The sequence below is a fragment of the Lycorma delicatula genome, chromosome 2 (assembly GCF_047948215.1).
Source record: "Lycorma delicatula isolate Av1 chromosome 2, ASM4794821v1, whole genome shotgun sequence".
Classification (NCBI taxonomy): domain Eukaryota; kingdom Metazoa; phylum Arthropoda; class Insecta; order Hemiptera; family Fulgoridae; genus Lycorma; species Lycorma delicatula.
Genome location: NC_134456.1, coordinates 59,062,602 through 59,079,175, shown reverse-complemented (window position 1 = coordinate 59,079,175; position 16,574 = coordinate 59,062,602). Strand labels below are relative to the sequence as shown.

The 16,574-nt window shown below is 28.6% G+C and overlaps 1 protein-coding gene across 2 annotated transcripts in view; it reads left to right on the top strand.

The window, feature by feature from the left end:
* The window catches only part of LOC142318831 (adhesion G protein-coupled receptor L4-like), a 421,773-nt gene that overhangs the window by 43,861 nt on the left and 361,338 nt on the right, over positions 1-16,574 (top strand). The window contains exon 2 of one of the 2 annotated variants that reach the window (XM_075355366.1): positions 800-981. In XM_075355366.1, the coding sequence (XP_075211481.1) occupies positions 830-981 (152 nt within the window). In that variant the 5' untranslated portion in view covers positions 800-829. Of the gene's footprint in view, positions 1-799; positions 982-16,574 lie in introns of those variants that run through there. The other variant, XR_012755051.1, reaches the window with a different exon arrangement.

The window sequence follows — 16,574 nt, the reverse complement described above, 5'->3', positions numbered from 1 at the left end:
GTTATTTTTTTTCTTATATTTATTAATTTAAAACTTAAAAAATACATAATATCAAATAAAATATTTTATTTGAAAAGTATATTCCTGATAGAAAATAAAAAAGAGCTTAATAAAAAATATGAAATTAAAATTATGTTAAAGGTTAGTAAATGATAAACAAATTTTGAGAAATGTGATTTATATATCTTACTCATCAGTCCTGAATGAAAAATACGGAACTCAGGAATATTTCTGAGAAAATAAAAGATGATTGGTGGTAGAACAGTCTGATGAAATACAAAACTAGCACATAAAATAAGCTGATGAAATATATGTTAAAGAAATCTGTAGCTTAATGTCTAAAATGAAAGCTGAAAAAGGAATCAAAAAATTGATCATTAACTTTAATTATTACCGCAATAGTTTATTAATTACTAAACAGTTAGATATTGCGTTATGTAGAACTAATATTTACTTGCCCGCAATATTTTTCTTTTGATAGACTGCCATTGTAATGTTTATTAAAAATAAATTATCCTAAAAAAACACCGAAAAAATTGGTTTTATTCTTTGAACTAAAATAGGTATCAATCACTTTATTTTGTTCATAAGTTTCTGTGTATTTCTGTATAAAGATTCAAGATTCTATTGTTCATAAATGCGTATAATTGTTTACACTATTGAAGACCAAATGACTAAATTTACTGTGTACTTCGTTTACCTATAATTATTTTATGTTAATACAGCTGAAATATTTAATTTTTATTTTATTGATTTATCAAACCGTTTGATATGTGTGTGTATATTTTATTTTTAATAGGTTGTTAAGGCTATTTGTGCTAATAATACAATGGAGAACGTGTATTCTGGACGGGTGCATGGATTTCCTAACTGGACGGTTGTTGGTGTAGCTTCTGGTGAGGAAGGTATCTTGTCGCTGATTGTGGTACTTGGCAGCAGTTTATCGTTGGTAGGCTTGGTATTCGCATTTATAACTTACAGGTAATGAAAACGAGTCTATTATTATTAAATAATAAGATAATTAGAATAGTTAATATTATTTATCGATGTTATTTGTTTTCAGTTATAAACATAAATAACAGCGAAATAAACGCAATATTTCAAAATTTTTGTATATTGGTATTGGAGAAAAAATTCTATATTATTTTTAACTATCACACTCTTTAGATTGACTAAGACAGATGGTATACGAGGTAAATTTTTAAACGTTTACCGTACTTGAAACGCTCAGTCCGTTCATCATCTAATCGATTTATATTTTTTGTATTATTATACTAGATAAATTTACACCACAAAACTGTCGTAAATCTTTTGTCACTTTATTTTTTTTAAATTCTGGTATCTAGTTTTTACTGGTAAACATCCGATGTGAAGAACGTAATATTATAGTATTTCAAATTTATTAAACGATAAATAAAAATTATTTTTTTTATTTAGTTAAAAGGTGTTTTGCTGAGTATTCTTAGAAACTCTTCTTTATTTATTCTCATTGACATTTTGAAAATGTCAATTTTTTGTAGTTGATTTTGTTTTTCAAATGATTTTGTTTTGTAGTTGATTATGTGGCTTTCAAATTTCATCTACATGTGATATTTAGAATATCTAGAATCCTCTTCCTGATACAGACAGAAATCAGAAATACTTCATACTTCATAGATTATAAATTACAAATTTTTAATGTTATCTGCTGAAGCGTATGAAAATATAATAATAATATTATTAGGTTCATTATCTCTTTTGAAGTCAGGCGAGAGTGTAGAAAATGAAGATGTACCTACAAATGAAAATGCGAAAGAAGTTCTACTGCCTACATTTTTTTACCAAAAAGACGAGCTCAATAATATACACCATTGCTGATTTATGCTAAGTGGATAGATATATCGTGTGCATATGCATATATATATATATATATATATATATATATACGCGATATATATAGACGTGACGGGGATGCTACTAATATATATATATATATATTTATATATATTAGCATCTCCGTTGCGTCTTCGGCCGCATTATGTGGTTACTTGATTTTCCCGTCACGATCAGGGATGTTTAGCCGGTGAGGGCGAGCGAAATCAGCTCTAGACAGGGGACTCCTCGATCCCTCTGTGTTCATTAAACTCATGCTTGTGGTAATAATAATGATAAATAGAAATTAGAGCCTGTCAATTTATAAAACCTATCAGCTTATTGAAATTTATTCAGAGCAACAGTTTGGTCAGTACAGGACCCACTAACTGGTTTTGAAATTTACCGTTGCGGCTTCATAAAATACATAATCAGAATTGTAAACATAAAATTACATCAAAATGTTATCAAATCTCATAAAAATTGATTCGATAGTGGAAACATAAAATGGAAGAAATTAAGAAAAAAATACATTTTTACCCCTTAAAAAATATTAAAATTCAAAAAAATAGTTTTTAGATACTCGTATTTGAATAGTTTTAAATACTCGTATTTTAGATACTCGTATTTGAAGGATTTTTACAAGCCCAAATCGAGTGAATAAGTCGTTTAGTATAGTTGGAAATGGGGAAAATTTGCAAACATTGTTCGAAACAGTTTTTACCTTTCTTCATTCCTTTTAAGGTCGAATTTAAAAAAAAATCTAGATATTCACATGAAGATTACTCACACCAAAAATCAAGTTGATATCTTCATTTGTTAATGAGGAATTAAAAAAAAAAAGGAGTAAATTACATTTTTTCTCCGTTTCAATCCTTTTAACTCGGAATTTAAAAAAATCCTTTTTTAGTGCGCACTTACATCATAACAAGAATATGAATATAAATTTTCATCACTTTTATCTTCAGCAGCAAAGAGCTTTTGATGGGCGTTGATTATGAATCACACGCAACATCTTCTTTCATATATTCATCAGAATATGATTGATTTTATTAATTCATTAGAATTTTACAATTATGAAACAGAAATAAAATTTATTCCTGAGTTTCTATAATATTAAGAGAACATATAAATAAAACTGGTACGTTTCTTCGGCTTATTTTTATTAAAATACTTGAAATAACAAGTACCTGCAAGAAGTCAGTTTATTTTATTTTTATTAAGCAATAAAATACGAAATATGTAGCAATAAAAAAAAAGTCATTGTACATCTTGCTGTTTGATATACAACAATAAAGCGGTATGATTTTACAGTTTTCGGCTTTTACGTCACCACTCTTTTTCCTTTTACGACTATAAGATAATTGCCTCTAGACAAAATGTGCCATTCTTTGTCTACTGTTCTTAGTAATCAATTATCAAGTCTCTCCTGTGATACAATATTCTCACTTGTAAATTTTATCGATGTGAAACAATATTTTGCTTTACTTAAGATGTATTCCTTTTATTAATATTTAAAAAAAATGACTTGCATTAGTTAAACTACGAATATAATGTTTAAATATTTGCATTTAAAATTTAGGAGAGTGGTGATATTAAGGAGAAGGTACTTAAAAGAAAAAAATACTTTCTGGTAAATTATAGTTAAAAAATAACAATATTTACAAGTAACGTTGAAAAGATGTACTTTTGAAAAGATTGATCGAGTTTTAAATAATTTGCTTTCTTTTCATAAATTATTGTATACAAAGCTGAGGTGTGTTTTCAACTGTCTTCGAATATGGATGGTTTAATTTGCTCCAAAATATATTTTTAATAACAACGTCTATAAAAGTAGTATGAAAACCTTAGGTTTAAATGTCATGTTGACCTTTGACCCCCAAACAAAATTTTGACGCTTGAACCTGAGGCCATTTTTTTTTAGGATGAACATGTGTTTTTAGTTACATTTACAAGCTGAAAGAGTGGATTTACTGCAAAATATATACTAAAACACGGATTTGAGATGCCTCCAAAATTACAACAAATAACAAGAGATAAAATGACGTTTTAACTTGAGGGTCTCTTTTCACGGGTTTATTCGAATACATTAAACAACGACTACTTTCAATGATGAATGTGTGTTCACGTTAAATTTACACGGTGAAACAGTTTATTTACTGAAAAATTCATAGAAAAACATATGTTTTAACTGCAAACAGCACGATTGATTTTAAATTTATGATGATGATGATTAGATCATCATTACTTTCAGCAATATGGGTGTTATATCATCGATCGTTATTTAATGTATACAATGATCATTATTTACGGTTCAAACTTAAAAATCATTGTTGGATTTTATAATCAACAGCTCCTCAGTTAACGCTGTAAATTTATAACGATGTTCTGAATCAATCAGTCATAATTACTTTCAGCGAAAGCGGGTGTTGTGGATTAAACGTTTTTTATAGTTGTGATAGCTAACTATTGACAGCTGATGTTATTTTATTTACATTATACATAGGAAACGGGATTTCTCAGACGTATCTTTCATTAAATATAATGTTCATCCTAGAAAACATAACCTCAGGTTCAAGCGTCAAAATTTTGTTAGATTAAAGGTCAACATGACGTTTAAACCTAAGGTTTTCAAACTACTTATAAAAGATATTTTATTTTCCACTACATAAACGCATGAACGTTTTGCCATTTTATCAGTTATCGTAATGCCTAATTTCTTTTTATAATCCTCCAATATGAGTGACACTGGAAAATAAGTGAAAGTCATAAAAAAAAACTTTAAAATTCAAAAACTCCTTTATTCGTCTCTTACAATAATTTTTTATTGTTTTCGCTCTTAGTAATAGATCGTGTGATTTTCAAATTTCACTTTTATGGGATCTCTAATATGTTCTTTTTAACGCGGATAGAGGACAGTAAAAACTTCTTTTATGTTTATTTTTTAATTTTTTTAATATTTATTAATTAAACTATTGTAGACCTGAGAAAGGTTAAAGGTTCCATAAATATGTAGTAAATAAATAAAATTGATAATCCTATATTATGTTAATCAAATTCATCTTTAAAATAATTTTGAAGGCGACGCTAATTTCTGGTGTTTCTTCACTGAAGATTTATGTATAAGCAAAATAGTTTGTGCAAAAAACTTTACAAGCTATTGTTATACTTATAAAAAAGTAACGAATATCGTTATATGTGAATATAAAACGCCATTCTTATCACCGCTTGCAATGTCCGTAAAATAAGTGAATGATGATAATACTGATGGTAAATCTTAATCCGGAGAAGTAATTAAGCTTTCTAGAAAAATATATCTGAAAAACTTTGTCAGTAAGAGAATAGGATTTCCGAAAATTGTTTGAAATTTTATCGGTAAGAACTACATTAACTTTTTTCTTTTTTCAGAAATAGTGAGAAATAACACATTAACATCTTCACCCGATCGAAATAATTTTTATTTCGATTCTGGTTGTATTAATACAATTTTTATTTATTCTATGCGTTAAACATTTTGATTCTGAATTGTCTACTTCTGTTTGAAAAGTATCACTAGAGCAGACTCTGGTTATTGATTTATGTATAGGTTAAGTTTTTTAATGGCACTTCAGAAATTCAACCCACGAACTTCTTACTCTCAATGGAATTTCACCCGCTAAATTATTCCTCACCGAACTATAATTTTTGATTCATACCACGATTCAAATAAAGTAAACCACTGTAAAATAAATATATTTGTTCTAATATTACACTTTATAATGACAATTTTTTTTACAGTATTTTATGCGATTCATCTTTGAGCATATTTGAAGTACTATAGATACATCGAAGGCATCTGAAAAATGTTAGTTTAATGTATGTGTAAGTGCGCGATCATGTCCACGTGAGCAACGATGTTTAGTTGATGTTATTTATTTGGATCTTGAGTATATAAACTTTGATCGAGAAAACTTTAGTCATAGTAACATAGTAACTAAAGATTTTTTAAACTTCTACTGTTAAGTAGTAGTATATCGACAAAAAATGTTTTAAACTTCAACCGTTAAGTCGGTTGAAGTGATTTAAAAGTGATCATAATTTAGGAAGGTAAATAAGTCTACAACCGGTGAGCTAATAACTTAGAAAAATTATACTTTCTCTTTTTCTGCTCAAGCTCGAGAATTTTTCTGTTTTGAATATCGTTTTACTCACGCTAAATTTATCGATTTTTAGTCACGGCCTGGAGGAGTGTCTTACATATCAAAGTTACGTTAATTGAACTTTTTGTAAAAGCTTTAAAACTGGCAACACGTTAAAATAATTCTCTGAAATTTATCTTTACTTTTAAATTATATTAAATATACAAAAATTATATTATATACAAGAAAAAAAAAGTTCCATTTTATCAAGTTTTTATAAGTGAATTTAGATGTGTTAAATTTTTAATCAACCTCTCATAAGTTGGTTAAAGAACTAATTATTTTTCAGCAATTTTATGAAAATTATGCTAAAAATAAATGCTAAAATGCAAATTCTAAGGCAACATTTTCCATTCTTTTTTCACGATAAAATATTTCATAAAATCTGGAATTTTACCTGGTTATTTTGTTAGAATAGATGGATATAATAATAAATAAAAGAAACGAGTAAATCTAAGCGATAAAAAAATAACTAACATTTATTCTCAAATTATAATTTATATTTACCACAACAATAGTAATTATTATAAAATTATAATCGAAGGTTCTGAGGTTCGAATCCTAGTACAAGCTAGTTGCTTTTATACGGATTTGAATACTAGACAGTGGATACCGATGTACTTTGGTGGTTGCGATCCAATCAACCATACGTCCCAGGAATGGTCGGCCTGAATCTGTACAAGATTAGACCTCATTTACATGTCATACAAATCATCATCATCCCACTGGGTCATGGGGGTTCCTTGTTGTTCATTAGTTGAACAGATTGCAACGTACACATCAGGAAAACACACACACACACACACACACACACACACACACACACACACACACACACACACACACACACACACACACACACACACACACACACACACACACAAATAGTTAAACTAATAACGAATTATATATATATATATATTTTGTAAAATTACACTCTTAACAACCGCAAATTTTTTTTTCGGGAACAGTATTAGAAAGATGAATTCTCAAATCTGTTCTGAACTTTGATTTGGTTGCAGTTTACATGAAAATGATGTTTCGTAAAACTATGTGGTTTGAAAAGGAAGTAAAATAAAATATAACCAGGTAATTTTGATTCGATGAGGTAATCTATTAAATTTGTCCAGAGATCATTTAATAACTGTTCTTTATACTTCGGTTTTAAATTAAAGTTACTAATTAACTGTATTTTTTTATTACAGCCTGATGGCTTGGCTATCACTATAAATGAATTTTAAAACCAGGGATTGTCCTTAATATTTTGGAAAATATTTCACAAGGGTTATTTGTAAGTCATGCAAATGTTCTAAAATTATGTTAGAAAATCTAAAATTACGTTAGAAAATTCGTATTAGTCAAAATTCCGGAAAAACAATCAAAATTATGTTCTGTAGGAATCCGAAACTGTAGGTTCCTATCACAATATACAATTTTATTGCTTTTGTTAATAATTGTGATATTTTTTCTTTGTAATGATAAGTTTGTTTCATTGCCCTTTGTAAAATTATCTGCCAAATAAACAAGATTCTTAATATCTTGAAGAATTTGTAAAATTTTGTTCTAAATTGTATGACGTCAAGAATGGAAGTATCATAGATTGATACCTACCGTACGTACCGTACCTTCGTACGTCAGTGAAATTCGAAGGTGTCGACAATTTCAGGTGTCTTATTTTCAAACATGTGCAAATTTTTCACAGTATTTAAGATCGTTCCAGGTTCATGTTAGTTTTAATAATTTTTTACATTACTCGGAAAACTTATTTCACTTTTGGAACATAGTTTGGGAACCGCATTTTTAAATCATAAAGATGAGAATAATTTATTGACCAATACAAAACGGATATTGAGCATTGAAATTTGGTAGTATTGATATAACTAATTTGATTATTTATAATTATTAAATAATTTTCATATTAGGTATTATTTTAAGAAAATAATTTTCTTCTTCTCTTACCATCGGTTTTCTATTTCTGCAACTGATAGTAAAAACTTGGTTCTGTTGCCTGAAAAATCATTTTTTATTTGTCTGCACCTTTTCTTCTTTTTTATCAATGATATTTTCTCTACCGAGTCTTATCAAGTTACAATTTTCCCCTGCGTTTTTATTTTAACAACGATTACAACTTCTTTTATTCATTTTTTGAATTTTTTACTCCGTACTTAGCCATCGATTCATTTAAGAGAAATAATTATGCTATCTCTCTCATGCTTTGGATATATCTCTATATCCATTGTTTTAAACCGATCGTTATTTTTATATATAAACTCACTTAATTATTTATATTGAATTTAGTCATCAGTCTTTAACTGAACCTACTTTTCTATTAGCTTTTAGTTCTGCATATATGAGTTGTTCAAATTCACATCAATCATTGCATTTTTATTATAAAAAAATACAATATTGTGTTGCAACCGAATTGGTAAGTAATATTTATAAATTTGTCAAGGAAAACAATTATTATGTCCATGTATGAGTAAAATTATTGTGAACAGTAAATCGTTTCATAATAATTGCGCTTTTAAGTTTTGATATCGGATGCAGGCAGCAATATAACAATGGTGGTTGATAATTTTATTTTTTATTTGATGACATTGACAGCTGACGTTGCAGAATTTCATACTTATCGGATGATTCACACGGGGTACGAGCCATAGTAAACGAATTACAAAATACAACATATAATTCAGAATATTAACTCCACGCTGTATAATGTACTCTACATCTACAGCGTTATATTCCGTATTTACCGTACAAATTCATAACATGTACTTTTAGAGATTGTGTACATAATTGCTTCTGTATCTTCATGCGTATAACTGGATACAAAAATCCATCCTGACACGTAAGAGCTTGTCTGCATAGATATTAGTTGATTTTATGTTAGTTTTATACCACAACAAACTTAAATAAAAATTTTAAATCAGGTATAAACTGTATTACATTATTTAGTTTAATAAAAATAATAACTAAACCAGATATTTATTAGTTGTTTAAAAATATGAGTAATTTTTTTAATTAATTTTTTTATTGCTTAAATTATTTTATTAAGACTTAAAAAGTATTTATAAATACGTTCATTTTCTAAAATGAACTTTAATCCTATTTTAAAGTTAGAAACTCTGAAAATGTAATACTATTTAAATATATGTTCCGGAATCCCCTTTATTTTGTTGGTCTCAAAAAAGAGATTCTGGCAGTAGTAAAATCAATAAACTATTCTCTGCTTACCTAAACCCAGGAAAAGACAAAAAAAATCATTGAATTTTTATAAATTATTAGTTGTACAGCACTACCGTTTCAACTTAAAGAAACGTAAAGATTTAAAAATTAATAAATCTACTTTAGAGGTATTGTAGCCTAAACAGACAAATTACCTATTTTTATAAAATCGGTAACTTATCGCCTAAACTTAGTATATTGTCGTGAAACATATTTAAAATTACACCGAAACATACGGGTAACAGAACAGAAATTTGTAGCTTAAATAAAAGGTCATATCATTCATTCTCAAACTGGGTGGTAACGCCTTCTTGTAAGCGCTGGAGGCCTTTAGGGGGGGGGGGAGAGTAGAAAACAAAGAAAATTGAGGGCGTTCAGGCAGTCTAGAAAGGCGATGGCTGATTAAAAAAAAATGGCAAAAATTATGTTTTCTTAATATTTCAAACTAAAATTAAATACCTACTACGCTAGCACAAAAAATTAAAGCGACATCTATATTTTATGATAATAAATTATTGTATTCGAACTACTTTAACTTTGCAACCAAGAAGCTTAGAGAGATGAATAAAAAAAATTAAAGCTTGAATACTCTACTTTTTGACAGTACACTTCAAATTAAAAATTATCAAATTAAAAATAAAAATTCAGTGAGAAGAAAGGTTTTAAAAATTTGAAAGTTTTTCTTCGTGTTTGATTGAGCGTATGGAGGAAACGAAATTTTTCGGTAAACTGCATTAAAGTCGTTTGAAAGCTTAAGACTTTAGCCTTAATTTCTTTTTTTGTATGTCTCTACGATTTTTCTGAACCAAAATATTCCATCTCAAAGAGAAAAGGCCACTTTTGTTTTTAATGCTGCATATCTCCTGATCTAAGCAACGTATTGATAAAAATATGTATGGAAATTAAAGGGTTTTGATACGATGTATAGATAAAATTGTAATTTTTTTTTAAAGCAATTTTAATAAAAATACTTCCAAATATGATTAAATATACATTTTAATTGTTCTCATTTAAAATGTAAGTTTCAACTCAGAAATAGGGTATGCCATGTTTTAAAACAATAATTGCAATTGCTGTTTTTAAGAACGAGTCTTAAAAACAGAAATTGCAATTATTATTTTTTACAGATGGTAAGTTTAAAAATTTTGGGGGCTTGAAAAGTTTTGATTCTCAATATGGGCGGTGGGCGAAAAAGTTTGCGAATCATTGGTCTACATCGTCCTGCCTTAATAACTCCCTAAATATTAGTCGCAGAGATGTAAATGCGGTATCAGCTAGTATAACTTACATGTTCAGCTAGCCGATACGACTTTTAGTCACTGGCGAGCTGTTTGGCGGGGAGGGAGCACAGCGCAGATCGGCCAAAACTGGCGCTCTCGCTCATTTCCATTCATTGCAGCTCACGACTTATGATCGTGAGCTACACCTTATGAGGTGATTCATGTGATTGTTCTTAGAATTAGTCGAGATAAGTTGATTTAAGTAATAATAAGTGTGTTTTGGATAATATTTATGTGTAAAAAAGTAAACATGTAACAAAGTATAAAAGTTCAATATACCAGCTTCGAAATAAATATCATGTACCATTTAGTGTCTGCTTTATGTTAAAATTAAATTTGGTTCGCAGTCAATGTCTCGTTTTTATTTCAATCCAATACACTAAAAGTGACTCGCTGACATACAGACCCACCAGTTTATCTGTAGAATAGGTCAAATGAAGGAACTAGAATTTTCCAATGGAGACTTTCATTTTATTCGAAGAATACGAAAGTGGCTCTCCCATTTAATCCTACAGATAACTTGGTCGGTCTGTAGCTAGGAGGAAGTTCATCCAAGATCTGTAACTTTTCACGTTAAACCAACGGCCGTACGCCCGAATACAGCCCCACCAAATTTTTTTTTACTGCAATTACTGGTTTAAAATTCTATTTTTATCTTTACCCTCGATTCTGGTGAGAATATTACTATCCCACAAATGTTTTTATTTCTTGAAATTTCTTGTTTTTATTTTATATTTATTAATTGTCATGAATATAAATATTTTATAAATATTTATTTATAAAATTAAATTTTTAATCTCATTTAAGCTTTAGAATTTAGTTTAGTCTCTTTTTAAGATTTAAACAATGTTATTTCAACTTTCACTTTGCATGGGAAAAAATATTTGTGTTAATTTTAATTTTTTTCATTAAAATTTTTTGTAAATTATTTTTAATTTCTTGTTGGTAATATTCTTCAATTTATTACTCTTTAAAATATATGTATATTTAACACCCCATGTTTTATCTTCCATGTTCAATGGCGTACTTAAAATTAGATCCCGTCTATTCAAGGAAATATTGCTGAGACAGTAAGTCACCATTTAGAACAATGTTTCCTCGGTTAAAGTTCATTTAAACATTATATTAGCATTGATCTGTGTGGAAGTGATTGCAAAGCTCTCTTGTTCACGTACATCTATAATGTAGTATATATGTAGAGTCAAGGAAATTAATTACGAAAAATGAGAACCGAGTTAAGTGGAACAAAATTTTAAATCAGAAGTTTAGTAACGAGAATAGTAACAGAAATTTAGATGACTCAGCTAACACATAAACTTAACGTATCAATCTCTTGCTAATCTACCGCATTGTCATCCTGAAACCTTTTATAATTTACTTCCTTGTTGGTGAAATCACGTCAAGTTCAAGATCAAGGCGTCTTGAGTTCATCGAAGAAAGTTTTAAAACTTCGACAATAGACCAACCGTTGTTTGTTTTCTTATTTATCATTATTAAAAGAATCTTTCTACTATTATAATGGTTAGTCGTTGAGTTCTTTAAGTATCTAAAATTTATTCTGGAAAATGTATATTTGTATATGGTCTCGTTTCTGGAGAAAATTAATACATTTTTTCATGCCATCTTCCACATCTCTTATTTTAGTTTAAGAACTCTCGTACACATGTTATCATCTGGAAAAATATTTCAGCAGATTATTTTACTTTAGTTTCTTACCTACTCGCTGTAATCCTTAATTTCTCAGACAAAAATTCTATAATTTAATTATAATGCCTTTCCCTTGGAGAATCTACCAGTGTATGAACTTAAATTTTTTATTTTTAGCAGAGTAATCAATAAAACGGTCTTGGGTTGCTTTTAATGGAAATAACAATATTTGTTTTTCTATCTTGATGAACAATTAAAATTTTGTGTTAAATTCCGTCGCATATGTATCTCATAATTTGAAAGCTCGTGGAGATTAACCACAGATCGATGTGATTCTTAAGTATTAACATATAGGTGCATAGTAGTTCTGCTTGGGATGTCGAAGTAGTGTTAGCGTTGCTAATAGTATGTTGGAGGGGACGTCCTTCGTGGCAGGAAGTCAGTCACTGATCTCGGAATTTATCCCTACCCAAGTCAAATAAACATTCTATCCTTTGACAAGTAATAGATTCATCCTTTTTTCATTCACGTTATTCAATTGCATGTAATTTATATGCAGAGTTTAACAAGAATAAATTTCCTAACTTCGGGATATTAGAATACGCAAAACGTTTCCTTAACGTGTGTACAAAGCGCTCTTTTTCTGTAAGTCTGATTTATTGATATTTTAATAAAACATTTTTCTCAAGAACTATTAAAATATTGTGTTAAAATTGCGCAAGTGTGTTTTATTCGATACTCTGTATGAAGTAAATAAACCTCTGTTTGTACGTTTTCAAAATTCCAAAATGTTGCCACTCCGCCGCCCACGTTCGCAGAGTGGCAAGGTCATCTGGAAGGTTCTGGGTTAAAATTTCGATCAAACTTGTCATTCTTCATACGCTACAAAATTCATCTCTCATATATGACTAAGTGGGCAGTTAACCTCTTACTGCTAAAATACATAAACAGTTATTACCTCGGCTAAGTAAAAGTTTACTCATACTATAAAATTTCAGTAGGTAAAAGCACAATTTATTTTGAAAAAATTGCACCTCATAAATATACAAAATAAAGAAAAAATAATTTTCTGATAATGTAGGAAACGAAAACCGATTAGAAATTCTACTTGAATTTTTCTTCACTTGATAATGTACTATTAACAAACTACGAAGATTTCTACGGTTTTCAAGATGTTTGAAGTTTTTTAAGATTCAAAAACATTTTCTTTATTTTTATTCAGAAAACGAAGTATATTTAGGCATATATTTTCTAATTACTTTTTACATGAGTGTACAAAATAACTTTATAAATGCATTACGTATTGTTGGGGTTACACTTTACTAACAGATTTACACTTTATTTAATTGTACAATTTATATTTAAAGCCCCTAAATATGTTAGAATATACTGAATAGTCGCGTCACCAACGATAATGTATCGAGGTGAAAATTGGCAGTTCGTGATAGTTGCTATGAGAAAGGATATCGTCCTTTACAGTTTAAATGTGGAGAAAACCAGGCTAAGGCATGAATTTTTCATACAGTTTGGTAATGTTCCAACGTATCCACCACACAAGAGCCGTGTAACGGCTCATCTTCTCTTTCATTTTTTACGTTATGGAATTCTAAAACAAATGTAATTCAGCAAGCAGAATTAACGGTTTTCTAAGAAACAATGTGTTTAAACAAAATAAACTTTCTAATATTTGAAAAGAGATTAAAAAATGTTATAGATTTTATTAATATTTTATATTCTATTGTTCATCAACGCTAAAATAGAGCACCAGAATATAAAAAACTGATTGATGATGATTCGCAGATTTTAAAATTCTTAAGTATGATCAATTTTTAAAAAAGTTATGTGTTGAAAGTGTGAGATTAATGTTTAAAAAATTAGAACAGAAGTTAGCGAAAAATATTATGGAATGATAAAGGAGGTTAGTCGACCACTGTTAAGGAGTCCAGAGTGAGTTAATTTGGTAATGAGAGGGTATAAATGGATAAAACCTTTAAGGAAGAAAAAATTACATTAGTTCTATCTAACGGAAACATATTACTACATTTATTGAAAATTCCTTCTCTTATGTTCCTAATTTTAAAACATATTTATCTGTTCATATCTATATATTTCCTGTAAATCGTTTTTTTTTTTTTTGTACAAAGTATAACTAATTTATTTTTAATGAAAGCAAATATTGATTTAACTGAAAATCCAATAAAGATTTCAAAATTTTGTTTAAAATTAAAATAACTTTTTATATTTCAAAACATCATTGCAGTGAAAATTTTAGTTTTGTTTTGAATACTTTTGTTTTCTTTTAATGTTTTTTCATGTAAGAAATTAATATTTATTCTTGAATGAAAAAGATGAATTGAAGCATAACCATATAAGGTTAAGCCTCCAATTAAACTTTTAACGAACAAACTACAGACTTAACAGGAAGTAAAATTTTCATCAACCTTTAAAATTAGAACAATTTTTAAAACAGAAAAGCTGTCTACCACGTAATGGAAAAACTTTCTTGTCAATCTACTGTGTGTGCAGAGTAATACAGTTCGGTTTTCTAACTCTTCGGTGGTTAGCTACATTTGTTCTATTTTAAAATTGTACTTTCATTAACGAAAGAAAGTAGAAATGCAATGATGTTTTTATTCAATTTATCTTGTACTTCCTGAATTTTACAAAATTTAATCGAATTATGTTACTGTAAATTTTCATTGTATTTACTCAGTTTTATAAAATTTGTAGAAAAAAAATTTATCTAAGATTTTTTAAACTTGATACTTTTATTAGTTAAGCTTCTTTTTTAAACTGTTACTTCATTATTTGTACCTTTAAACAGCATGTTGTGAGTGATTCATAATCAACACCCAGGAAAAGCTACTTCATACAACTGAAGATAAATTGTTAAAAATTTGTATGCGCGTTCTTACGGTGTAAATGCACACTAGGAAAGCAGTTTTTGAAATTCCGAGTTTTGTAAAATGGAATAATATTTAATTTTAATATTTATTGAATTTCTCGCTAACAAATAAAAATATCAACTTGATTTTTGGTGTGTGCAATCTTCATATGAATATGCAATTTCTAGTTTTGTTTTTAAATTCGATATTGAAAGAGGTGAAGAAAGATAAAAAAAATCTGAACAATGATTACAAATTTTTCCCATTTCTGACTTTACGAGATATTCAATCGATTTGGGCTTGCAAATACTCATCGGATAAATATATAAAAACTACTATCGGGTTTTTTGAATTTCGATTTTTTAAGTGGTGCAACGGTGTACCGGCAGTTCAACCAACACAGCCACTGCCACTGTTACTGTTTGTATGAAATGAATGGCTGCACCTATCTCTAATTGCTTGATTAAAAAACATAAAAATAAAAAAAAACAAATAAAAAAAGAATATGAGAAACGAAGTACGGTCACCTTCTAATAGTGTGTAATTGTTTAATGATTGAACTTTATTTATTTTGCAATATTAATGTTATTCCTTCAAATGAGACCTTTTCTCTACTTTCCTAGATTAATTTTAGTTTACTGTGTATTCATTTTTTATATTTTTACTTAATGAAAGATTTAATAGAGGGAGTCAAAAGTTTAATTTAAATATAATCCTAATCCTAGAAGTGCTTAAATCTATTTGTTATTGAAATTTGGAAGAAATTCTTCAAAACAGTAAAAACACTAAGACCTAAATTATTGTTGAACCAACATAAATTTCCAGTACTGAACCGTGTAAAAATTTTAGGTTTAAATTTTTATTAAGTAATGTCATGCAGCAAAGATCAGGAGAACTCAAAGTTCTTGCTTTGAGATGAATTTGAATGCTACTTATAGTCAGTAACAGTATGTACTTGGATTTTATGTTGTTAAATACTACCAAACAATGTTTACCCTTGCATAATTATTTGCTCAACAACCCATTCTCAGGAAGCTGAGTTTCGTCCGACGGCGATAATAAACTTTTTCGGCTTTTACCTATAAATTTTAATTCAGCCTTGTTATATTATATTTTTATTTATTGATTATCTGAAATTTTCTTCCGCCATTTATTCACATACCTGCGCAGAACCATGGCAAACTGTACCTAAGAACTTACTAATGTGGTGGTACTGACCATTTATCATCAGAATTAAATTAAAAACATGCTATGTAAAAGAATTAATAGAGAAAGTTCTACCTATAAAGCCCAGATCAAATGTGCGTTCGGCAGCCGGTTGTTAGACTTACATCAGTTAACCTAATAAAACTGGTCTTATAGTTGTAATACGTATCAGGTTAAAGTAACCCGAGGATACTCTCCACATTTTTTTGGCATTTCTCGTTCTATCCAAATAGGTGACCGTACTTCGTTTCTCATATTCTTTTTTTTCTGTTTTATGTTTTTTAGTCATGTAATCAGAAACA